Source organism: Arachis ipaensis, chromosome B3 (genome assembly GCF_059453495.1).
Source record: "Arachis ipaensis isolate K30076 ecotype BB chromosome B3, ASM5945349v1, whole genome shotgun sequence".
Taxonomy (NCBI): domain Eukaryota; kingdom Viridiplantae; phylum Streptophyta; class Magnoliopsida; order Fabales; family Fabaceae; genus Arachis; species Arachis ipaensis.
In genome coordinates this window covers 45,524,491-45,550,402 of record NC_142438.1, presented here as the reverse complement: position 1 = coordinate 45,550,402, position 25,912 = coordinate 45,524,491, and the positions used below count along the sequence as shown (strand labels likewise).

The 25,912-nt window shown below is 36.6% G+C and overlaps 2 protein-coding genes across 4 annotated transcripts; both read left to right on the top strand.

Annotated features, from left to right (window-relative positions):
- Positions 1–1,201: 1,201 nt before the first annotated feature.
- Positions 1,202–1,900, top strand: LOC148570486 (uncharacterized). The gene has a single exon (XM_088507064.1). It carries the CDS (start codon positions 1,202–1,204, stop codon positions 1,898–1,900), a length of 699 nt encoding a protein of 232 aa, XP_088363190.1.
- A 6,158-nt stretch (positions 1,901–8,058) lies between these two features.
- Positions 8,059–24,888, top strand: GRV2 (DNAJ heat shock N-terminal domain-containing protein). Of its 3 annotated transcripts, XM_021118832.2 has the most exons (23): positions 8,059–9,017; positions 9,449–9,685; positions 9,844–9,931; positions 10,051–10,259; positions 10,738–10,839; positions 10,915–10,977; positions 11,207–13,441; positions 13,543–13,905; positions 14,433–14,573; positions 14,875–15,267; positions 15,385–15,879; positions 16,356–16,579; positions 16,677–17,021; positions 18,590–18,884; positions 19,309–19,752; positions 19,828–20,173; positions 20,265–20,608; positions 20,687–21,151; positions 21,296–21,420; positions 22,553–22,676; positions 24,135–24,203; positions 24,354–24,568; positions 24,748–24,888. In XM_021118832.2, the coding sequence occupies exons 1-22, from the start codon at positions 8,574–8,576 to the stop codon at positions 24,558–24,560; spliced, it is 7,758 nt and encodes a 2,585-aa protein (XP_020974491.2). In that variant the 5' UTR covers positions 8,059–8,573; the 3' UTR covers positions 24,561–24,568; positions 24,748–24,888. The 3 variants fall into 3 exon arrangements, with proteins under 3 accessions (XP_020974491.2, XP_088365489.1, XP_088365490.1); XM_088509363.1 differs by having other exon boundaries at positions 24,354–24,888; XM_088509364.1 differs by having other exon boundaries at positions 8,119–9,017; positions 10,728–10,839; positions 24,354–24,888.
- The last annotated feature ends 1,024 nt before the right edge of the window (positions 24,889–25,912 follow it).

Below are 25,912 nucleotides of genomic sequence, written 5' to 3'. Positions count from 1 at the left end.
CTTGGATCGTGTTTGATTAGCTTGGCCTGTTGGTTCCTTTGGCTTCTTTCTTTGCTTTTCCTTGGGCTTCTAAGTTTTGCTTTCAGCCCACCATCCTTGCTGTTTGCTTTACATTCCATTTGGGCTATAAAATTGAATTTTGGCCTGCAACAATAAATAATTAGTAATATTTAATTTATAATTTCTCAACACAAATTATTTATTTTGCCCAAAAATAATGTTTGTCATCACTAAATAATTTAATTAATTTCTTAACTCAACATATGTACTTATTAATTTTGACCCGTTTAATAAATGCCTTATGACATAATTAATATATAAATATATTAGCGCATACAAACTTGTTCCATAAAAAAATATAAATTTAATAATAAGCAAATAGAGTTTTTATATTTTAGGACAAAAATAACTTGACCATTAAATTTATGTGTAATTAGATAGATGTATTGAAAGAAATGTTTTTGGTTTATTATATGTTTGGGCAAATCACCATAATAAGTCAAGGAGAACAAAAATTTACACAAATTCGCCAAACCAGATTCTGGTTCAAGAATCCACCAAAACACGTTTCTATGTAGTTCAAAACAGTGCAATTCGAACTCCAAATTCATATAATTCGAATCATGTTGATTCGAACTACCTTGACATGCACACACTCATATAATTCGAATCCATCTGATTCGAATTACTCCCTAGCACGCAATCCTAAATAATTCGAAATTGACTTATTCGAATTATTCATGGTATAATTTGAATTATGCTGTTGTTGGATGATAAGGCTATGCAGTTAATATAGCTAATTAGTTGTATCTTTAAATTAGTAGAGTTGTTACTTAAGTTTGTTAGAGTCTAAAGTTTGTTAGAGGCTCCTAACTCATAGCATTTAGTTAGCAGAGTGCTAAATTAGTGTGGTTCAGTTTTTTCTAGTATCTATAAATATAGAACTAGTCATTTGCAAGTAAATCAGATTAACCATAATCACAATTCCATATTTGAATCTCTCTCAAGTTCATTCTGCACTTTCACTCTGTTCTCATTCCCTGATTCAAATTCTGCAATACTATTGTAGATTTTATCATGGTGCGGTGAGCGTGGATGTGCAAACGGTGACACCTTGGTGGATCTCCTCCATTGCAAGGTCAAGAGATCGTGGAATTGAAAATCTGCAATTCTGTCCAACTTTGACAAATTAGCAGAAAGTATGGTTGATCAAGAGCAAGGCCCATGTCAAAACGTGGAAACTCAAGTTTTCTCAGCCTCGGATCTTCAAAATTTGGCTCAATTGATGAACCAGCTAGCAACGTTGCAAGGGCAGATCGTTCAATCTGCAAAACCAAGCACGAATTTGATGCAAGATCGTGCATCTCCATACTACCTTCATTCGAGTGAAAATCCAGGTATTTCACTCACTCCAAATCCTCTAACTACACTGAATTACCACTCATGGTCCCGATCGGTTTGGATATCACTGAAGACGAAGAACAAGCTTAGTTTCATAGACGGATCTTTACCAAAATCCGAGAAATCTGATTGCACATTTGAAGCTTGGGATAGATGCAACACTTTTGTTCTGTCTTGGTTGCATGCTTCCCTAAGTAGTGAGATTTTGCAAAGTGTGATGTGGTGTAATGTGGCATCAGAGTTATGGAAAGATCTTAAGCACAGATTTTATGAAGGAGATTTGTTCAGAATAGTTGAGTTGGAAGAAGAAATGTACTCAGCAAGACAAGGAGATTTGTCAATCACTTCATTTTTTACAAAGATGAAAGGACTATGGGAAGAATTAGAAGAGTTTCAACCGATTCCATCATGCAATTGCACAGGATCATGCACATGTGGATTAGAGATTGTTAGAGGATACAGAAAGCAGTCGCAAGTGGTTAGGTTCTTAGAGGCTTGAATGATGAGTTCGGAAATGTGAGATCACAAATAATCCTAATGAGACCCCTCCCTGATGTCAATACTGTTTTTTCGCTATTATTGCAACAAGAAAGGCAAATGTCAAGTTCAGATCATGCAGAAAGCAAGGTATTAGTAAATGCTGCAATTGACAACAACTTCAACACTAATAGAGGCAACATGAGCGTACGAGGAAGAGGGAGAGGGCGTGGAGGTAGAGGCCGTGGCTTCGGAGGAAGAAGAATGATCAAGAAGTGCTCTCATTGTGGCAAAATTGGCCACTTGGTTGACACATGTTATCACAAGCATGGTTTTCCTCCACACTACCAACAAGATTCAAGCTCAAGAACCATAAATCATGTCACTACTAATGATGAAATTGAGAAAATCAATAACTCTCCTTCAGGAAAGAATAGTAACAGCTTAAGTTCTTTATTTTCCAAAGAGCAAAAACAAGCTCTCATTGCTTTATTCCAGGATCATGAAGAGGATCTTGTTCATAACTCAACACTGGCAATTGAGGCATAAGTCCCATCCCTAGGTGTATACCACATTCTTTCTTTTGCCAAACATAAATTGAAACCAAATGATTGGATTTTGGACAGTGGTACTACTGCACATGTCTCTTTTTCATTAAAATTCTTCAAAAATTATCATAAAATAAATCCAATTATGCTTCAATTACCAGATGGTTCAAAGGTTGTTTCCTCTATTTGTGGAACAGTCTCTTTTCCAAATAATATAAACCTCACAAATGTCTTTTACGCTCCATCCTTTTCTTTCAACATAATTTCAATTTCCAAAGCCACAAAACACTTACCATATAAATTCTTGTTTGACGAGGTGCATTGTGAGATACAGGATCGAAAGAGCTTGAAGATGATTGGCATTGCTGAAGCCAAGGCTGGATTGTATACATTGGAATTCAAGACTCACACCGATTTGGATTTGCATTCCTTCACCAATAAATCTGTACCTGCACTCACAGCAGCACTCACAGCAGATTCTGCTTTTAGAGATATTTGGCACAGTAGGTTAGGACACATCTCTTCTGAGAGATTAGACATAATAAAGAAAGCTTATGACTTTTCTATTTCTGATAATGCAAGCATTCCTTGTGCACCTTGTCATTTTGCAAAACAGAAACGTATTCCTTTTCCTACAAGCATTAATAAATCTGAAAATTATTTTGATTTGATGCATATTAACATTTGGGGACCTTTAGCAATTCAATCTATCAAAGGTCACAAATATTTTCTCACTATAGTAGATGATTATAGTAGATTTACTTGGGCTTATTTTATGAAAACCAAAGGAGAAACCTCTAATTTGCTTCGAAACTTTATCACAATGATTGAAACTCAATTTCAAAAGAAAGTGAAATGTATAAGATCAGATAATGGTAAGGAGTTTATCATGCATGATTTTTATAATTCAAAAGGTATTTTACATCAAACCACCTGTGTGGAATCCCACAACAAAATGGTATAGTAGAGAGGAAGCACCAGGATATCTTAAACATGACAAGAGCTTTTCTATTTGAAAGTAACGTTCCTAAAAAATTTTGGCATTTAGCTACTGCTCATGCCATTCATGTCATTAATAGAATTCCTAGCTCCTCTCTCAATTTAAAAAGCCCCTATCAAGTCATGTTTAATAAACTCCCTTACATCAAACATTTTAAAATTTTTGGCTGTTTGGCATTTGCCTCGACTTTGGCTGCTCATAGAACTAAATTAGAAAAAAGAGCCAAACAAGCTGTATTTTTGGGTTTTAAGTCTGGCACTAAAGGATATCTTCTTATGGATTTGCAAACTAATGAATTTTTTTTATCACGAAATGTTATTTTCTATGAAAGAAATTTTCCTTTTCACACTAAAGATGCCCCTGACTCCTCATTTACTAACAATTCATCTACTAATAATACTCAAATTTCAAATAATCATGCTTTACTCTTTGATGACACATTCATATCAGCACATACACCCATTATGCCTATTACAAATAAAACACTAGCTCATGTTCCAGAATCTACTATTAGCATACCAAATCATGTTTCACATACACCTTCCTCACAATCACATCTCATCACCCCATCCACACCTCATGATGCACACACTGATCATCCTCAAAATCCCATTCCTCCCTCTTCCCATACATCCACTGTCTCACCAACTTTAGTTCCTAGGAGATCATGTAGGATTAGAAAACCACCAGCATATTTGTCTGATTTCCAATGTTTCCAAACCAGCACAGCAACTCAGAATGAATCCCAATCATCTTTCAAGGCAAGATATCCACTCTCTCAATATATGTCCTATGATAATTTTTCACATACACACAAAATTCTTTTTTTAGCTATTGATTCTATCATTGAACCTCAAAGTTATGAACAAGCAATTCAACATGATTGTTGGAAAAAAGCAATTAGATCAGAACTCAATGCTCTTGAAGCAAATAAAACTTGGACTGTTACATCCTTACCTAAAGGAAAGAGAGCAGTGGGGTGCAAATAGATTTTTAAAACCAAACTCAAAGCAGATGGGACAGTGGAAAGACACAAAGCAAGGCTCGTTGCAAAAGGCTATACTCAAATTCCTGGATTTGATTTCTTTGACACATTCATTCCTGTGGTAAAAATGTCTACTCTTCGAGTTTTGTTAGCACTTGCAGCGTCTAAGGGTTGGTTTCTCTACCAATTTGATGTCAACACTGCCTTCTTACATGGTGATCTCCCTGAGACAGTTTATATGCAGGTTCCTCCAGGTTTATCGGCTCCTCCCAACAGTGTTTGTAAGCTTGAAAGATCTCTTTATGGGCTCAAACAAGCTAGTCGTCAATGAAACCACAAATTATGCTCAGTTCTCAAAGCTTCAGGGTACATTCAATCCAAGGCAGATACATCTCTCTTTACCAAAGGCACCAGAGATGATTTCACTTGCATTCTTGTGTATGTGGATGATCTGATTTTATCTGGCAACAACATTAATGAAATAAATCGGATGAAAAAGGTGTTGGATGATGCATTCAACATCAAGGACATAGGTAAACTTAAGTACTTTCTGGGTTTTGAAATTGCACGGAGCAAATAAGGAATTGTCATGAATCAGCGAAAATATGCTACTGATCTCCTCCATGAATTTGGAATGACAAATGCCAAGCCTGCGACTACGCCAATGAACTACACAATTCCACTGTCCAAATCTTCAGGCACCGTATTAACTGACTTGACTCCTTACCGCAGGCTTGTTGGGAGGCTGCTGTACCTCACAAATACAAGACCAGATATTTCATTCGCCGTCAACAAGTTGAGCCAGTACTTGGACTGCGCTACAATAGATCATTTCAAAGCAGCCTTGCACATCTTAAGATATATAAAGCGTGCACCAGCCAGTGGAATAAAATTCTCTACTGCCTCATCAGATTTGTCGCTCACAGGATACTCAGATTCCGACTGGGGGACATGTCCAGACACAAGGAGATCTGTATCTGGATTTTGTTTCTTTTTGGGTTCATCTCTTGTGTCATGGAAAAGTAGGAAACAAACTACAGTTGCGAGATCATCAGCAGAAGCGGAGTATAGAGCTATGGCTTTGGCAACATGTGAGGGAAGGTGGCTTAGCTACATACTTCGAGACTTTCATACCCCACTGAGCAAACCGATCACTCTTTACTGCGACAACCAGTCCGCAATGCATATAGCCGCCAACCCTGTATTTCACGAAAGAACGAAGCATATCGAGATAGACTGTCATACGGTGAGAGATAGAGTACAAGATGGTTCACTAAAGTTACTGCCAATCCTCAGTGGAGAACAGATAGCAGACGTGCTCACAAAGAGCTTAGCTCCAGGACCATTTGCATCATTTTATCGCAAGCTTGAATTGGTTGATATATGCACTCCAAGCTTGAGGGAGGCTGTTGGATGATAAGGCTATGCAGTTAATATAGCTAATTAGTTGTATCTTTAAATTAGTAGAGTTGTTACTTAAGTTTGTTAGAGGCTCCTAACTCATAGCATTTAGTTAGCAGAGTGCTAAATTAGTGTGGTTCAGTTTTTTCTAGTATCTATAAATATAGAACTAGTCATTTGCAAGTAAATCAGATTAACCATAATCACAATTCCATTTTTGAATCTCTCTCAAGTTCATTCTGCATTTCACTCTGTTCTCATTCCCCGATTCAAATTCTGCAATACTATTGTAGATTTTATCAGCTGTTAAAAAATTAATAATTTATTAAAAAATTAATAATTTAAAAATTAAAAAATATATATTTTATTTCATATATTAAAAAAAGCTAACAAAATATTTAATTATGAGACTTCTTTAAAATATATTTTCTTTTATTTCTAAATTATTATTGATTATGTAGAGTATTTCTTTAATGTCTCACTAGCACATTACAAATTTTTATAGTACTCCTAACATATTTTACGCCATTTTTTAAATTATTTTGCATAGAATAATTTTTTTTGTGGTATAATTAAATAAATTTATTAAAAAATTTGTAATGTCCTAATGACTTAGGATATTAAAGAAATACTCTACATAATCAATAATAATTTAGAAATAAAAGAAAATATATTTTTATCATGTATTTACCTAAATCACTAGAATATTACAAACTTTTATAGTACTCATAACATCTTTTAAGCCATTTTTTTAAAAATTATTTTGTATAGAATAAAATATATTTTTTAATTATTTTGTATGGAATAAAATATTTTTTTAATTTCTAAATTAAAATTGACTATGTAGAGTATTTTATTTAAAATTTGAGTACATGCATGTATTTATCTAAGTCATTAGAACATTAGAATTTTTTATAGTACTCCTAATATTTTTTAAGCTATTTTTTTTAAAATTGTTTTGCATAGAATAAAATATTTTTTGTAGTATAATTTAAATAAATTTATTAAAAAAATTTGTTAAAAAATATTCATGAGCTATTAAAAATGGACAAAAGAGTATTGTATGGAATTCGAATTGATAGCTCATTAATATTTTAAAGAAGTCTCGTAATTAAATATTTTTTTAGCTTTTTTTTAACGTATGAAATAAAATATATATTTTTTTAATTTTTAAATTATTAATTTTTTTAATAAATTATTAATTTTTTAACAGTATAATTCAAATTTTACCATGAATAATTCGAATCAGTCAAATTCGAATTACTTAGGATCACTCTGATTTGAATTACTATTAGTGTGTAATTCGAATAAGATGGATTCGAATTACATGGGTGTGTGCATGTCAACGTAGTTCGAATCATGTTGATTCAAATTATATGAATTTGGAGTTCGAATTGCACTGTTTCGAATTACATAGAAACATGTTTTGGTGAATTCTTGAACCAGAATCTGGTTTGGCAGATTTGTATAAATTTTTGTTCTCCTTGACTTATTATGCTATATGTTTATTATATTTATATGTTACTCTTTTGGTGTTTTATTATATTTATGTGTTTATAAGAATTGTATAAGAATTTGCAACTTTTGACTATTTTATTTTTTTAACGATAATTTATTGATATTTTTCTTACAATATAGTTAAAGAAATTAATGACGTAACCTATGAAGTAATTTTTATTATTCGTTTACATAATTATTTATTTATAATGTATTTGTTTGAAAAATAAAGATATATCTTTTTATTTATGACATTTAAAATCTTAAAAAATAATTTGGATAATTTTTTTATTAAAAAAATATTTTAAATACATTAATAAATTATAATTTATATATAACATATATAAAGGTAATAAGATAATTTTACTCTATTATAATTTGTCAAAACAAAAATTTTTTTTTCTTATTTTTTTTTTATTTTTTTTTCATCAATTTTTTTTATCCAAACAACGTGCAAAAAATTTATTTATTTTTTATTTTTTTTCTCATTTTTTATTAAATATTCAAACAAAGTATAAATTATTTTTTTACTAAAAAAAAAAAAAGACTCAAACACACAATCTCTTAAATGAATATGAAAAACTAATACCATTTGAATTATAACTTATTAATAGGTGTAAATTCTTTTTTTTTCCTTCTTAACAGTAAATGTAAATTAAAATGAAATATCACAAAATGTGAAAGTATTAACTCCGAAAGTCGGTTTCGGTGTTAACAAATAAGAGCACGCCACGTCATCCTAAGTAGTCAGATGCGGTCCGTGGGATCATCGCTATCCTTCCCTCTTTCCACTACTCTCTCTCTCTTTCGCTCCGTTTCGGCCAAACTTCTCCTTGATCTCTATCTTGGATTCAATTTTCGCCATGCGGTTTCTCTGATTCACCTGCATAAACATCCGCTCTTATTCTCCAGTCCCGTAATTCCGATTCGGATTATTTTCGCATTCGCTGAACCAATCGCAGATTAGTTAGGGTTTTCGATTCGATCTGAAAACGACCGAATTGAATGTAAAATCTCTCTCCCCAAATTTTCAGAGCTGGGGGCGAATCAGTCTCGGCCTCACCGAACCCCGGCGGAGGCGGCAGCACTATTGTACTACTCCTCGCGGCAGCAGCAGCATCAGCAGCAGGGATTCTGGTCCTTCCTCAGCAGCCTTCAGCATGCGCCACGTGTCCCCACTCTCGCCTACCTCCCCCAGGTCGAATCCGTAACCCGCTACGCCTCCGATCTCAACCGCCCCGTCCACCTCCGTCCTCCGCCCATCATGGAATCTGCCTCCGCTGGCGTTGTCGCCGCGCGCTCGTCCTCCGGCTCGGCCGCACCAGCTCCACTCGAGGAGCCCGAGTACCTCTGCCGGTACATGGTCGTGAAGCACTCCTGGCGCGGCCGGTATAAGCGGATACTGTGCGTATCCAGCGTCTCCATTGTCACGCTCGACCCGTCCTCGCTCTCTGTTACGAACTCATACGACGTCGCCACTGATTTCGAGGGTGCCGCGCCGGTCCTTGGACGTGACGATAATTCGAATGAGTTCAGTGTGAGCGTGAGAACCGATGGAAGGGGGAAGTTCAAGGCGATAAAGTTCTCGTCGAGGTATAGGGCGAGTATTCTGACAGAGATGCATCGGATAAGGTGGAATAGGTTGGCGCCGGTGGCTGAGTTCCCGGTGCTGCATCTTCGACGGCGGGCGTCTCAATGGGTTCCTTTTGTAAGTTATTCTGGGCACGCTGTTTTGGTTGCTACTTATGGTGTAATGCATGGCTGCATCTTGATTGGGATGGTGAAGGGTGTATGATTGTTGGTTTTTAGTCGTCATATGTTTTATATTTTTAGCTGCTGGTTATGGTGAAGTTTGAGGATGTGAACGTGTCTTGCATTTTTCAAGTAATTTAGACGACAACGATTTTTATATTTAGGGGGAGGGAAGGCCCCGAAAAAGAGAAAAAAAGAAGGGGGGGGGGGGGGATAGAACACGTTAGGATGAGTTGCTGATGCTTTTCTAAAAATCTGATTGAATTTTTATATGCTTGATAAAGTGTGTGATGAGCTTCGCTGTATAAAAATGCAAAGAAAAAAACAGAAAAAGAAATGTATATGCTGTGAAACTAATTATCTTTGTATGATTCTTGACACTTACAGAAACTTAAGATAACTTATGTTGGTGTTGAACTTATTGACACAAAATCTGGTGACCTTCGCTGGTGCTTGGATTTTAGAGACATGGATTCTCCTGCAATTATTATTCTTTGTGATGCATTTGGTAAGAAAAATGTTGATCATGGGAGTGGTTTTATCCTTTGCCCTTTATATGGAAGGAAATCTAAAGCTTTCCAAGCTGCCTCTGGGTGCACTAATTCAGCTATTATTGCAAACTTGGTATGATGATGTTCTTTAAGCCTAAACAATTGTTCTCCTAGATATTGGCATCTTAATTCATGTTACCATTTGATATTGAGATAATGCGATGATTTATGTATTGTCTTGTAACACAACTTAACATATCAGCAGTAGTAACAGAGTAATTTTTATTGCAGACAAAAACTGCAAAATCCACTGTTGGGTTGTCCTTGTCTGTGGAGAGTTCCCAAACTCTTACAATCTCTGAGTATATAAAACAAAGGGGTATCCAGTTATAATTATGACATCATTAATCTTCCTTCCACATTTGAATTATTTATTGCCTGTAGTGAGTTTCTTTTGTTTTTTGGTTTTTTAACCTTAAGCGTATAAATCTAATGCAGCAAAAGAGGCAGTTGGAGCCGAAGATACCCCTTTGGGAGGTTGGTCTGTAACTAGGTTGCGTTCTGCTGCCCATGGAACTCTGAACGTTCCAGGATTGAGCTTAGGAGTTGGTCCGAAAGGAGGACTTGGTGAACATGGTGATGCTGTATCTCGACAGCTCATTCTTACAAAAGTGTCACTCGTGGAAAGGCGTCCTGAGAATTACGAAGTAAGTGACGCATTTGTTAAGACAACTAGTAATATAGAAAAATGTGTGTAAATGCTTTGGGAAATCTATCAACTTCTGACACAAGAATGTATGCATTGAGTTGCACAACTAGTTTCTGGAATTTAGTTCTGATTTTATCTAGAATAACACAAACAGTATCAGCTTTTTATAATTTGAAGTACATGCAGATTTCTTGACCCCCTATTTTGTGTATTGTTAGGAGCCTACATATTTAAGTTGTCATGTAGCAAGAAGCATCATTCTTTTTTTGTCCAGGGCAAAATAGAATTTATGGAAGAATGGAAGTTTTATACAAGTTCAATTAATGTACAGTTTTGTGTATATCAATAGTTTTATGTAGTCTTTATACGTATCTGACTGAACTGCTTTATATCAGTACATTTCTATCTCCATGTAAGATGATTTTTACTTGGAAAGCTTATATCATATATTGAGAATTTTCACTAGATGTGTGCAGGCTGTTACTGTTCGTCCTTTGTCTTCAGTAAGCGCCCTTGTTCGGTTTGCTGAAGAGCCCCAGATGTTTGCAGTTGAATTCAGTGATGGATGTCCTATCCATGTAAGCGATGTTATGCTACTGCAATTATGAAATTTTATGCTCTGAAATTTCTCATTTGTATGGTACTGATTGTAGGTTTATGCAAGCACATCTCGCGATAGCTTACTTGCAGCTGTTCGTGATGCAATTCAAACTGAAGTAGGTAGATGTATCTCATCTTGGTTAAGAATTTTCCTACTATGGCATGTATAGATGGAAGTAAAGTATGGCAGTTCATTTGCTAGTTTATTGCTTAGAATCTTCATATCAATTTTAAACATTTTACCATACTGAAGCAAATGGCTATATGGTATATTTTTATTTTCCAAAATAAAGAAATCCTGCATTGTCTAAGTGCATCTTTGACTTTTGGTGATGTTTTGTGCAGGGTCAATGTGCCATACCTGTATTGCCAAGGCTGACAATGCCTGGTCACCGGATTGATCCTCCCTGTGGAAGAGTTTATTTGCAATATGGTCAGCAAAAGCCAGTTGCTGATGCTGAAAGTGCTTCAATGCATTTGAAACATTTAGCAGCTGCTGCCAAGGATGCTGTTGCTGAAGGTGGTTCCATTCCTGGATCAAGAGCTAAACTATGGCGAAGAATAAGGGAGTTCAATGCATGTATACCTTTTACTGGTGTGCCTTTAAACATTGAAGTGCCAGAGGTTACCTTGATGGCCTTGATTACTATGCTTCCTGCGGCCTCAAATCTTCCTCCAGAATCTCCTCCTTTGCCACCCCCGTCACCAAAAGCTGCTGCAACTGTGATGGGTTTTATTGCTTGTTTACATCGACTACTTGCATCAAGAAGTGCCGCATCACACGTGATGTCTTTTCCAGCAGCAGTTGGAAGGATAATGGGTTTGCTTAGAAATGGTTCAGAGGGTGTTGCATCGGAGGCTGCCGGGCTTGTTGCAGCACTCATTGGTGGTGGGCCTGGTGATGCTAATGTGATGGATTCTAAAGGAGAGTGGCACGCAACAATTATGCATACGAAGTCAGTATTGTTTGCTAATCAGAGTTATGTCATTATTCTTGTCAACAGATTGAAGCCTATGTCAGTATCACCTTTGCTGTCAATGGCTGTGGTTGAAGTGCTCGAGGCTATGATTTGTGATCCACTTGGGGAAACTACTCAATATAATGTTTTTGTTGAGTTGTTGCGCCAAGTTGCTGGGTTAAAGCGTCGTTTGTTTGCACTATTTGGTCATCCTGCCGAAAGTGTTAGAGAAACAGTAGCTGTTATTATGCGATCAATTGCTGAAGAAGATGCTATTGCTGCGGAGTCCATGCGAGAGGCTTCTCTGCGTGATGGTGCTTTGTTGAGGCATTTATTGCACGCTTTTTTCCTTCCTGCTGGTGAACGCCGTGAAGTTAGTCGACAACTTGTTGCTCTTTGGGCGGATTCCTATCAACCCGCTTTGGAGCTATTGTCTCGAATTCTGCCTCCTGGACTTGTTGCTTATTTGCATACACGCTCTGATGGAGTTCAAGATGAAGAAACGAATCAAGAGGAGTCATCAATTGGGAGAAGAAAAAGACGCTTACTTCAGCAGAGGAAAAGTCGCATCGGGAGAGGACTAACCTCTCAAGAACAACCCTTTGCTTCAGCTAATAATTTTGATGTTTCAGATTCGGGTAGGCAGACAGGGAGTGCCATTATTAGGGGCTCAGACAACTACCATAGAGCTGCTCTTGAGCCAAGCTCTGGACAGGCTTCAGATATTCAATCTTCTGTTGTTCATACTAATGAAAATTTGTCCAGTGGATCTCCTACAGCAGTCACACAAAATGGGTATTCAACTGTTGTGGCCTCAGCTACTTGTCCATCTGCAAACTCAAATGAAGCAAAGGTACCTGATTTATCAAATTCAGTTGATCCTGATGGCAATGCAGTTGGCTTGCAGAATGCAGATGTTCCAGCTCCTGCTCAAGTTGTGGTGGAGAACACTCCCGTGGGTTCTGGTCGGCTTCTATGTAACTGGCCTGAATTCTGGCGAGCGTTTGGTCTTGATCACAATCGTGCAGATTTGATTTGGAATGAGCGTACTAGGCAAGAGTTAAGAGAATCTTTGCAAGCTGAAGTCCATAAACTAGATGTTGAAAAAGAGCGTACTGAAGATATTGTTCCTGGGGGTGCTATCCTTGAAATGGCAACAGGGATTGAGAATGTCCCGCAAATATCTTGGAACTATGCTGAATTTTCCGTTCGTTACCCAAGCCTGTCAAAAGAAGTTTGTGTGGGCCAATATTATCTGCGTCTCCTGCTTGAGAGTGGCAGTGGTGGCAGGGCACAAGACTTCCCGTTGCGTGATCCAGATGCTTTCTTTAGAGCACTTTACCATCGTTTTTTATGTGATGCAGACACAGGGCTTACTGTAGATGGGGCTGTTCCTGATGAACTAGGTGCATCAGATGATTGGTGTGATATGGGTAGACTAGATGGTTTTGGTGGCGGTGGTGGTTCATCAGTGAGAGAGCTTTGTGCAAGGGCAATGGCAATTGTATATGAGCAGCACTACAAGACTGTTGGTCCTTTTTCAGGCACTGCTCACATTACTGTTCTCCTGGACAGGACAGATGACAGAGCTCTGAGACACAGACTTCTTTTTCTTTTGAAGGTCTTTGTAAATTTAATCTACTTATTCTTTCTTGTTTTTTCTTTCCTTTTGGTGATTTCACTTTACTAGCTCTACTCAAAGTTAATTTAACTCAATTTCAGGCTTTGATGAAGGATTTAGCTAATGTAGAGGCTTGTGTTCTAGTTGGAGGCTGTGTATTAGCTGTCGATCTTCTTACAGTGGTCCATGAAGCTTCGGAGAGGACAGCTATTCCTTTGCAATCAAATTTGATTGCTGCTACGGCTTTCATGGAGCCACTCAAGGAATGGATGTATATCGACAGAGAAGGTGCTCAAATTGGACCTGTGGAAAAAGATGCTATTAGAAGGTTATGGTCCAAGAAGGCTATTGATTGGACAACAAGGTGTTGGGCCTCTGGGATGCTAGATTGGAAGAAGTTGCGTGATATTCGTGAGCTTCGCTGGGCACTTGCCCTTAGAGTTCCTGTCCTTACCCCACCTCAGGTAGAGCCATCATCTTTGGTGGAAGATAATGTTATATTCATATAAACATCAATTGTTCTGTAAATATTTTTCTCTATCTCGAATTCTTGATTATATCTTGTCTGATATCATGATATGTGGCATGAATTGGTTTTTTTTATGCTATTAATCTTTCATGAACTGAAACCTTACTTATTATTCTTGATGACTTGAATTTATTTATTTATTTATCTTTGGTACAAAAAATCTAATGAGAAAAGCAACATATGTTTAGGTGCCAGTGCCACTATCTTCAATCTCCTATAATAACTTATTTACCAATTACAATTCTATCTTTAACTTGCTTACATTTGCAAAAAATTACCCAACCTTCTTAGATGAAGCAATTTTTTTTTTTAAACCTCAAGTTTCTGTGCCTGTTATATTCTTCTGAAAATTGGCATGTTGCTAGCTGGAAAGATGTCATTTCTCTTGGAACATGTATATGTCTTATTTATGCTTTCATTATATTTTCATGGTGCTTTCCTGACCATGGTTCTTGCCTTCAGGTTGGAGATGCAGCTTTGTCCATATTGCATAGCATGGTGTCTGCACATTCAGATTTAGATGATGCTGGAGAAATTGTTACTCCAACTCCTAGAGTAAAACGAATCTTGTCAAGTCCACGTTGCCTTCCTCACATTGCACAGGTACTTTAAAGGTTTTTCCTTATTATTTGGCCATGTATGAAAATATGTTTGTTCTGATATACTACTATAATAAAATTTCTTTCTCAAAGATTATAGGAATTGTCTCATTGCTTGTTAACTTTATCATATTTAGTTCAAGTTGTTTGCTATGTGATAGTATGGTTTCAGTTGATTTTTAGTATTTTCTACCCTTCCAAATAATTCATTAATATAATATTTTAATCTAGTTTTTATTTTTCTTTTCATTTTTTCCCTCTTTCGTTGTGTGTGTGTTGGGGGGTGGGTTGTTTTATGAATTCAGGCCATTCTCTCTGGGGAACCAAGTATTGTTGAGGCAGCTGCTGCATTGTTGAAGGCCATTGTTACCAGGAATCCCAAAGCCATGATACGTCTATACAGCACCGGTGCATTTTATTTTGCACTGGCTTATCCAGGATCTAATCTACTTTCAATTGGGCAACTCTTTGCTGTCACCCATGTCCACCAAGCATTTCATGGTGGCGAAGAGGCTGCGGTTTCAACTTCATTGCCTTTGGCAAAACGTAGTGTTCTTGGTGGACTTCTTCCTGAATCTTTGTTGTATGTATTGGAGCGCAGTGGTCCAGCAGCATTTGCTGCAGCAATGGTATCTGATTCTGACACTCCTGAGATAATATGGACTCATAAAATGAGGGCAGAAAATTTAATACGTCAGGTATTACAAATTAAGATCTGATGTGTATATTTTTATAGAATACAAGTGTACTTCCCAAACTACCTTTCCGATATTGTTCATGCGGTTCAATATATCCCTGTTCACTGTCTTTATCAGGTTTTGCAACACCTTGGTGATTTTCCACAGAAATTGTCACAGCATTGCCATGTTTTATATGACTATGCCCCAATGCCTCCAGTTACATACCCTGAACTTAGAGATGAAATGTGGTGTCATCGTTATTACCTGAGGAATCTATGCGATGAGATCCGCTTTCCAAATTGGCCTATTGTTGAGCATGTAGAGTTTCTGCAGTCCTTACTTGTAATGTGGCGTGAAGAGTTGACGAGAAAACCTATGGATCTTTCTGAAGAAGCAGCTTGCAAGATCCTTGAAATATCCTTGGAGGATGTATCTGGTGATGATGTAAATAAAAAGCACTCTTCGGAGGTATCAGATGAAACATCTAGCTTATCAAAGCAAATTGAAAATATTGACGAGGAAAAGTTAAAGCGACAATATCGAAAACTTGCTATGAAATATCATCCTGACAAAAACCCTGAAGGAAGGGAGAAGTTTCTTGCTATACAGAAGGCTTATGAACGCCTCCAGGTAAACATAGTTTGCATGTTACAAGCTTATTTGGATTCATATGTCAATAGAAGTCACTTATGGACAAACTCTAGTTATTTTGAAGTCTTCAAATGCCATGGGGACATGTTTTGTTGTCTTAACTTCTTAATTTTTGATATGTAAGTATATTAATCATGCAAACAAGTCCATGTACTTTCTTTAGTGTGAGAAATGGTGTGATAGCCCCTTGTCACTCAGATTGGGAGTGTGTTGTAGATGCATATGCTGTTGTTTTGTTCTTCTTTTCTCCTTTTGCAAGCCAGCTATAGACAGGCTTAGTTATATGCATGCACAGATTTGGGATGGCAAAATCATGATGTATGTTAAAATTTCATTTTGCTTCTTGGGTGGATGTTTACAGTGAATTTATGCGATATAATATCATTTGCTTGCAACAGTAGATTTTTATATTCTAATTCACTGAAAATATTTACCTTTTGTGGACTGTATCTTAGGCTACAATGCAAGGATTGCAAGGTCCTCAGCCTTGGAGATTGCTTCTTTTGCTGAAGGGACAATGCATTTTATACAGAAGATATGGAGACATATTGGAGCCATTCAAATATGCTGGCTATCCCATGTTGTTAAGTGCTGTTACTGTGGACAAGGATGATAACAATTTTCTTTCTTCAGATAGAGCACCTCTCCTTGTTGCAGCATCAGAGCTTGTTTGGCTGACGTAAAATTCCATTTCTTTCATATTGGCTTCACTATTTTCTAAAATATTTTGAATACCATTCTAACTCATGCTGCACATTGATTTTTATTGTGGTCAGATGTGCATCTTCTTCACTGAATGGAGAAGAGCTGGTAAGAGATGGAGGAGTGCAACTTCTTGCAACTCTTCTTTCCCGTTGCATGTACGTTGTTCAGCCATCTACTCCTGGAAATGAACCATCTGCCATTATTGTTACAAACATCATGCGAACATTTTCAGTTCTTAGTCAATTTGAGGCTGCCAGATCTGAGATACTCGAGTTTTCTGGGCTAGTTCCAGACATTGTGCACTGCACTGAGTTTGAGCTTGTACCAGGAGCTGTTGATGCTGCTCTACAGACTATTGCCAATGTTTCTGTTTCATCTGAATTGCAGGATGCTTTATTGAGGGCTGGTGTTTTATGGTATGTCAATTATTTTTTTTGGATAAAATGCTTGGTATTTATCTCTCAACTATAGGTATGCAGGAGGATGTTCCATGTGAATTTAGGCTTAGTTGGCAAACTTAGTGTTTTTGTGTGCCTGTGTCGCCAAATAGCTTAAGTACTTATTGAGTAAGATGAGCTTTACCATTACGTGAAAATTTACTGTGTATGAAAGTAATTCTGTAAACAGCTATCTACTAAGCTCTCTAGATTTTGCAAAGGCTTAATTTTCAAAGCTTATATATATTACTTATGAAACTAATCTCAACATCTGATTGGGTTCAAAACCCATTTTACAAAGTTCATCCATACGTGACAAAGATGTTTCATGTGTGCGCTCTTGTTGGAGCAGATAATACCAAAATTACTTATGCACTAGAATGGTTATTTTTTTGAGAAATGTCTGGCATATTATTGGCAACTATTTTAAAACGATCTGTCCGCTCCTATATCGGTGGAGCTATAAAGGGAATGATGTATGTTAGTCTAGTTATAATTCGATGATAATTTATTGAGGGATCATACTATCTCCCGTATCATTTTTTTGTTATTAGAGTTGTGTCTAGTTTGGAATTGTCTAGCTATTCTATTTTGTAGTATTATCATAATTTTTGTGGGTTTTGGGCAGACCATTTGATAGGAGATACCTCTTTAAACCTAGCCTTTCCTTGTCTTTATCATTGTCGATTTGATCCTGGGTTCCTCTTCCTCTTGGGACTTCCATTTCTTTCTTAACCTTAATGATAGGGAATCATTTCAACTTTTGGCTTTCTTAGGTATCCTTGATGATTTTTCTGTCTTCTAACCCCTGACAAAAGGATATTGTCTCCTGATTCCTCTGGTAGTTTTAGCTGTAAATCCCTCTTCCAATTTTTACTCACTCCTCTATCACAACTTTGGTCTAGACAAACCCATTTGTAAGTCCCAAGCTTCCTCTAAATTCAAATTTTTTATATGGGTCAGCTGTGCTTAACATAGCTAATACTGATGTCTTGTTGCAGGTTTGAAAGCCACATAAGGCTAGATGTGTGTGTTATGTGTGAGACAAGCTCAGAGTCAAATTCATATCTTTTTTTGCATTGCCCAGTAGCTGTTTTCTTATGGAGCGATTTGTTTATCATCTTTGATGAATGCTGTGCGCGCTGTTTAGTCCTTGACTGATTTCTATTGACTAGGTTTGTTGGGTTCGTAGTAGAAAGGAGGCAAAACTTTTGTGGCAATGTTGAGAGATTGGAAAAGCTATGCTTTATAGATAAATCTAAAGTTTCTTTGCCTTTGCTTTTGTATAGGGGATCCCTTACCGAACACCCCCCCCCCCCCCAAACAAAAAAAAAACGTGGTTGACCTGTGTGGTTTTCATTCCTTAATGTATGTCAGTTAATCCTTTTGATCTAGTGGTGACTTCTGCTGTGGATACCTAATGAACTTGTATATGTGGATAGTACATATTTGTGTTAATTTCAGAAAATGACTTTTCCAATTATGTTATATGTTCACAGAATATTTGTTGGACTAAGTCATTTAGTATGGTCCATGGTCCATGATAGGTACCTATTGCCGCTGCTGCTTCAGTATGATGCAACTGCTGAAGAACCGGATGCAACAGAATCACATGGTGTTGGTGCCAGTGTTCAAATTGCCAAAAACATGCATGCCATACGGGCAGCCCAGGCTCTGTCAAGGCTCAGTGGTTTGTGTGGTGATGAGAGCTCAACTCCTTACAATTGGTCGGCAGCAAATGCCCTCAGAGTTTTGCTAACACCTAAGCTTTCTAGCATGTTACGAGATCAATTACCTAAAGATTTGCTGTCCAAGTTGAATGCAAACCTGGAGTCTCCAGAGGTGGGTTCCCCCCCGCTACTTTCTTTCTAGCTAGGTTTTAATCTATCTGAACATACTTTGAAGGCTGAGTCGGTTAAAAGTAAAATACAAATATATGCTTGGTTGTAGCTTCTGTTCCTATTTGGAAACTGGTTAAGCAATTCTATTCCTTGTACCAAAATGTGCAAATAAGCAGATAACATACTCGTAATTCATGGCTGCAGTAGTGAGAATTTCAATTTTTTTTTGCTCATCCTCCATTCATCCCCCTGGGCCCCGCCCCTGGTGGGAAAAAACCTGAAAACGGAAGTAGGGTTATATGCTGACTGATTATGGTGGTTAATGACAATCCATTATCAATTATGCTTGGTTTAAAATGCTGCTGTTCTGCTTCTAAGATTACTGCATTAATACTATGTTTTTATTTTGTAATCTACTTTTTTAGATTATATGGAATTCTTCAACACGGGGAGAGCTGCTGAAATTTGTGGATCAGCAGCGTGCAGCTCAAGGTCCTGATGGTTCATACGATATCAGAGATTCACATGACTTTGCCTATAAAGCACTATCAAAGGAATTGTTCATTGGCAATGTTTACTTGAGGGTCTACAATGATCAGCCAGAATTTGAAATTAGTGAACCAGAAGCTTTTTGTGTTGCTCTAGTTGATTTTATATCTTATGTTGTGCACAACCATCCTTTTGAGGATGCTGATCAATATGTTGATGGCATCTCTTCTCCTGCTCAGAATTATGAGGATGCTGTTGATGGATTTGTGAGTGAACAGCCTGTCCTAGATAATTCTAGCACAATATCCGAGGAGCAAGTTGTTGGGAAGGAAGAAGCCGAGCTAGTTAGAAGTCTCCGTTCCGCATTGATCTCCCTACAGGTTAACTGCTTAACAGCTTTACTTGTTTGTAATACTTTCTGAGCATGTTTGACTAATCTATCTTATTTTCTGCAGAACCTATTGACTAATAATCCAAATTTGGCATCCATTTTTTCCAATAAAGACAAGTTACTGCCTCTTTTTGAATGCTTTTCTGTCCCTGAAACATCAAACAGCAACATCCCTCAACTTTGTTTAGGAGTGCTGTCACTCTTGACGGCACATGCTCCTTGTTTGCAAGCCATGGTTGCAGATGGATCTAGTCTCCTTGTTTTACTACAAATGCTTCACTCATCCCCAAGTTGTCGTGAAGGGGCTCTCCATGTTCTCTATGCATTGGCAAGTACACCTGAACTGGCCTGGGCAGCTGCCAAGCATGGTGGTGTTGTCTACATTCTTGAACTACTGTTGCCTTTGAAAGGTAAGAACTTAATTGTTTTATATTTTTTTCCCTCATTCCTGGAAGGTGCTTGCAGATTGTTAAATGCTGATGATAAAAATCGTTCATACAGAAGAAATTCCACTCCAACAAAGAGCTATGGCAGCCTCCTTGTTGGGGAAACTTGTTGGGCAACCAATGCATGGTCCAAGAGTTGCTATAACACTTGCAAGGTTTCTTCCAGATGGCCTTGTATCAGTAATTAGGGATGGACCTGGTGAAGCTGTTGTTGTTGCGCTTGAGCAGACTACCGAGACACCAGAACTTGTGTGGACGCCAGCAATGGCAGCTTCCTTGTCTGCACAGATTTCAACCATGGCATCAGAATTATATCGGGAGCAGGTGAAAGGCCGTGTTGTTGATTGGGATGTACCTGAGCAGGCATCTGGACAGCAGGAAATGAGAGATGAGCCACAGGTATGACCTAATAAATGTAATTTAGACTTTTTTTTTTTGTTATTTTGTGGAGTGGAATCAAGTTTTGTTTTGATTCAGGTTGGTGGCATCTATGTTCGTCTGTTTTTGAAAGATCCCAAATTTCCATTGAGAAATCCTAAAAGATTCTTGGAAGGCCTTCTAGATCAGTATTTGTCATCCATTGCTGCCACACATTATGACACTCAGGCTGTTGACCCAGAGTTGCCTTTGCTTCTATCAGCTGCATTAGTTTCATTGCTTCGTGTTCATCCTGCACTAGCTGATCACGTTGGATATCTTGGATATGTGCCAAAACTAGTTGCTGCTGTTGCATTTGAGGGAAGGCGAGAAACAATGTCATCAGGTGATGCGAATATTGGAAAAAATGCAGATAAAACATATGACCCTGATAATGGATCAACAGAGCACACACAAACTCCTCAAGAACGTGTGCGGTTGAGTTGTTTGCGTGTCTTGCATCAACTTGCAGCTAGTACCACATGTGCAGAAGCTATGGCAGCAACAAGTGTAGGAACCCCTCAGGTATGAGATTACATATTCTAGAATGACTAAAAAGTATTTACTGTGGGAGACAGAGAGGAGAATGTGAGTGAGATTACCTTTATACATATTATATAAAACGAAGTTATATATATATTCCTTTCCCTCTCAAATTTCTTCTTCCAGGTTGTACCACTGTTAATGAAAGCTATAGGGTGGCAAGGTGGAAGCATATTAGCTCTCGAGACCTTAAAGCGTGTTGTGGTTGCTGGAAACCGAGCAAGGGATGCTCTTGTTGCACAAGGACTTAAGTGAGTACCTTCAAGTTTTTTATATCATTCCAATATTTTTTACTTGGGAGATTAAAACTGCCAAAAAATGCAAATAAAATAAAAACTTCTATGCTAATCGGAAAAATAATTTAAATAGGAGGAAGTTGGATGTGCTTGTGTGGAAGGTCGTGTAGCTTGTTTTGAACTCTAATCTCCATAGTCCGTATAACATTTAATAATTCTGATCATAAAATTGTGCTATGTTTTTTGTGATGATTGGCTGTGTTTGATTGTCATTCATGTCCATCAAAGACATGGACACAGTGACATAGGTCCATTAATGGTTTAATAAGACACAAATTACGAAGGATGTGCTGACACACGACATAAAAATACATATATTTAGTATCTTTTCATCAGATTGTTAGGACACATCAGACACGACACAGATTTTTATTACACTTTTTTCATTCAAAAGTTTTAAAATTCCACTTTCTACCCTCATCACGTTGATCACCAAGAACTTCCTTACTAGAGGTAAAATTTGCTTCTAATAACAAATGTGCTCATGTCTCTTTATTAGTGCCTTAACAACCAAACAGATTACATGTATTCATTTTTTTGGTCTGTGTGCATGTATGTCTGTGTTTATCTTCATTGTTCTGAAATGGTAAACAAACGCGGCCATATATGGATCTAACAAATTGTTAGATTGGGTATGGTTTTGCCCCATTGAGTATAATTATTAAGGCCCAAGGGACACAATCAATTTTTTTCTCTGTGGATAGAATTACCCTTTCAGTGTACTTTTCCCTGGTGTATCTGGATATAAAGTCCAGTAAATTCCAACGCATCCTGTGATACAGTATGGATTGGCTTTCCAACATGAGACTGTTTGAATAATTGACAAATCGCTTATTTTGTATCGTTTAGAATATGTTGAACAATTTTTGTGACCAATTAATATATCTTGGAAGTTCAATTGTGATTTCATAATCTCGAGGATATTGACTTGAATGTATTCCTACTTTCAATGCAATAGAGATGAATAAAATTTATGTCAGATTTATTTTGTCTGTAGAGGTGAATGCTTCAAGGCTATATTTTGTATTTATTGTTGTGAGAGGTACATTTGTCTCTAACCGTAGCAATAATTTTGCAAACAATGCAGAGTTGGTCTTGTTGAGGTACTTCTTGGTCTGCTTGATTGGAGGGCTGGAGGGAGAAATGGTTTTTGTTCTCAAATGAACTGGAATGAATCTGAAGCTTCTATCGGCAGAGTGCTTGCAATTGAGGTTAGAGTCTCGTCATCGATTTTTTTCTTCCTCAAGTAATGAGTCCTGCATATTTTGTTTGGTTTATGTTATTTCCCTCTATACAAGACTATTATCCTAGCTGCATATTTTATCCTAGTCTTTTAAATTAATCATAATGGTCTTCTGTAAAGACTACCCTGTTCTCCTGTTTTTGTTTTGTGTCATTTTTTTTAAAGGTAACAATCAAAATGGTCCTTAGATCGAGTTAGTCCTTCCTTCAAATAGCGAATTATTGCTGTTAACGTGGACCGTTAACTGCAAATGTGGCAGAGCATTAGGCATGCCTGACATGGCATAAAGTTGGTTCATTCAATTTGGTCTCTATCAACTTGATCAAACCCAAAGAACATATAACTTGCACACTGCATCATCACCACCTTCGTGTTCTTCCCTCTTATTTTTTGCAACCAAGCTCTCTTTCATTCTCCTCCAAGATTTGAAACCTTAGTAATTAGGAGGAGTAATTAAAATGACGTGGATTCAATTTAAAAAACAATAACACAAAAGCGTCCAATTTTTTTTAAAAAAAATTCCTTCCCAATTTTGCCATTGCAAGGTAAGCTCCTCTACTCTTTTTTTTTTTTTTTTTTTTTTTTTTTTTTTTTTTTTTTTTTTTTTTTTTTTTTTAACAGAGGGGGTATTCCATCATTGGGAGGGAGGGATTGCAAGAATATTTTTTTTTGGGGGTGGGGTGTTGCTAGACTTTAGGTTTTAGGTTTCATGCATTTGATAAGGATTGGGGTTTGACGTATACTGGCTTTGATTGAGATTTCCACATATTGGATTGCCATAATTGGTCTTATTCCTGCCTTTCTTTACTATATTTACATCATCATTTTGGTTGTATATCATGGTGACCACCCTCTTAAGGTTTTATATCTTGGAGGAGGAAGAGAGATTGGTTATGGAAGGAAGATGATGCAATGTGTGGATTATATATTTGTTGGATTTGATCAATTTTGGTCTGAACCAGATTGATTGAATCACCTTGCATGCCTAATGTTTGGCGACTTCGGCAGATAACCTTCCACATCAAATTCCCTTTGATAGCGTTAATTATATATTTGTTGGATTTGATCAATTTTGGTCTGAACCAGATTGATTGAATCACCTTGCATGCCTAATGTTTGGCGACTTAGGCAGATAACCTTCCACATCAAGTGGCTTTTTGACAGAGGACTAACTTCATCTATGTAAAAAATGGGGGATCATTTTGATAAAAGATAGAGGGACCATTTTGATTCTTACCTCTGATTTTACTGTTAAATGACTTGGATCTTATCGTGATTGTCTAACCTTTCAACTTCAAAATGAGAATCGTTGCATTTATTTGAGTCCATAATATTTGTATTTCTTTCTGCAAGAATTTTTTTACTGATTTGAGCTGAATTTGTTAGTTCATCTACACTGACAAGGTGCATTTATATACTGAATCAGGTATTGCATGCCTTTGCTACTGAAGGAGCCCACTGTACTAAAGTCCGAGAAATATTGAACAATTCTGACGTGAGTCTAACACATCTGGATTAATAAATTCATATGATTGTTTTCGTTTTGCCTGGTGGCACTTCAAATGTTGGTTTGCCGTGTGCCTATTGCAAATATATACCAGCCAAATCACCATTTACGATGTTCTTTACCTTTCATGTCGTATAGGTTTGGAGTGCATACAAAGATCAAAGGCATGATCTTTTCCTTCCTTCAAATGCACAATCCGCAGCCGCTGGAATTGCTGGTTTGATCGAGAACTCATCGTCATCAAGACTCACGTATGCCCTTACTGCACCTCCACTGCAGTCATCTACTTCTAGACCTCCCCCATCATCCACATCCGACTTCCATGGAAAGCAAGAACTCTCATAGTACAGAAAGTAAGTCCATTTTTTCAACCAGGTTGATGGAGAGCATATATATATATATATATATATATATATGCCTATACTTGTAACTCACCTGTATAGTACACTGTACAGTTTTCTTGTCTACATGCTTCTGGGTTGCCCAAATGGAAGCATGTGAAATTTTTCTCTCGTTATTCGTTTGTTTTCAGGAGGGACTCTCCCAGGTTCTCTCCCTTTTTCCTTGTAAATTGGATGGTGTATTTACTAATTTGCTACGAAAATAGCGAGGTATGTGCATTTCGTGAAGTTCAGTCACACTTGCGGCAAGGATTCAACATACCTTTTCCCTCTTTTATAGGTCTATTGTTTTTGCTTCTTTTTTCTTAAATAAATTACGTCACGTTTTCGTTTCCAATTAGTTTTAAATTGATTGGTCCGTACGTGCGCCACTTGATTAGCAAATTAGGTATGCTAGATAAGCTAAGAAAAAATCATAATAGCGCTGGAGGAAAATAATTGTACTGCAACTTTTTGAATGCAAGATGTAACTAACCACATCAATTTCAAATCACCTTGATCTGTTTTTTGGGTTTTACTAATTGGTAAAATTTTTAAAGGGAAAATTGTGAAACTTAATGAATATATTAGATTTTATATCGGAAACTTTAGGTTTCAAGTTTTATTTAATGCCTAATTGTTTGTATTTATAAAATGGTATTTTATTCTAGCAATTCATACTTTATAATGTTATTGACTCGTCGTAAAATTAATAAAAAATAAAATTAAGAAATTTATCATTTTTGTATTATTGGATGTTAGGATTGGTAACAATTAAATTTGGTTTTACATTATTAATAAATCAATAAAATTAAGTACATTAGGGACATGATTTTAATATTGAAAAGATTTAGCATGTGAAATGTAAAGAGTTATAATAAATTAATATATAAAAGATAAAAATAATAAAATTAATAATAAAAAATTAAAAAAGCTTAAATAGATAAGAAGAAAATAAAAGAAATAGAAGAAGAGAGAGATTATGATATAATGAATCTGAGTTTTTTGTTTTTCTAAATTTTATATTATATTCATTTCAATAATAATAAATAAAAATACGTAAAAATATGAGATAAAATTATAACACAATTTTAAAATAATAGTTTAAATTAGATCATTATATTATTACACAATACAAATTAAAAGTAATTTTATATTATGATACACATTACAAATAGATAAATGACTTAAGCAAGTTTGTTATAAAATCTTTTTTTATTTATGCATGACTAATTATGATCTATGAATATTTCATGACTAACATATCATATATAGCTTCGAGTGATAAGCATTCAAATAATAGAGTTGGAGGGTGTG

Excerpts from the sequence above, each read along its gene's own strand:
- LOC148570486 (XM_088507064.1), top strand. The coding sequence starts at position 1,202 with ATGGTTGATCAAGAGCAAGGCCCATGTCAAAACGTGGAAACTCAAGTT.
- GRV2 (XM_021118832.2), top strand. The coding sequence starts at position 8,574 with ATGGAATCTGCCTCCGCTGGCGTTGTCGCCGCGCGCTCGTCCTCCGGC. Across the intron at positions 18,885-19,308 it reads CAAACCTGGAGTCTCCAGAG|ATTATATGGAATTCTTCAAC; the intron begins GTGGGTTCCCCC and ends CTACTTTTTTAG. Across the intron at positions 22,677-24,134 it reads GCAGAGTGCTTGCAATTGAG|GTATTGCATGCCTTTGCTAC; the intron begins GTTAGAGTCTCG and ends ATACTGAATCAG.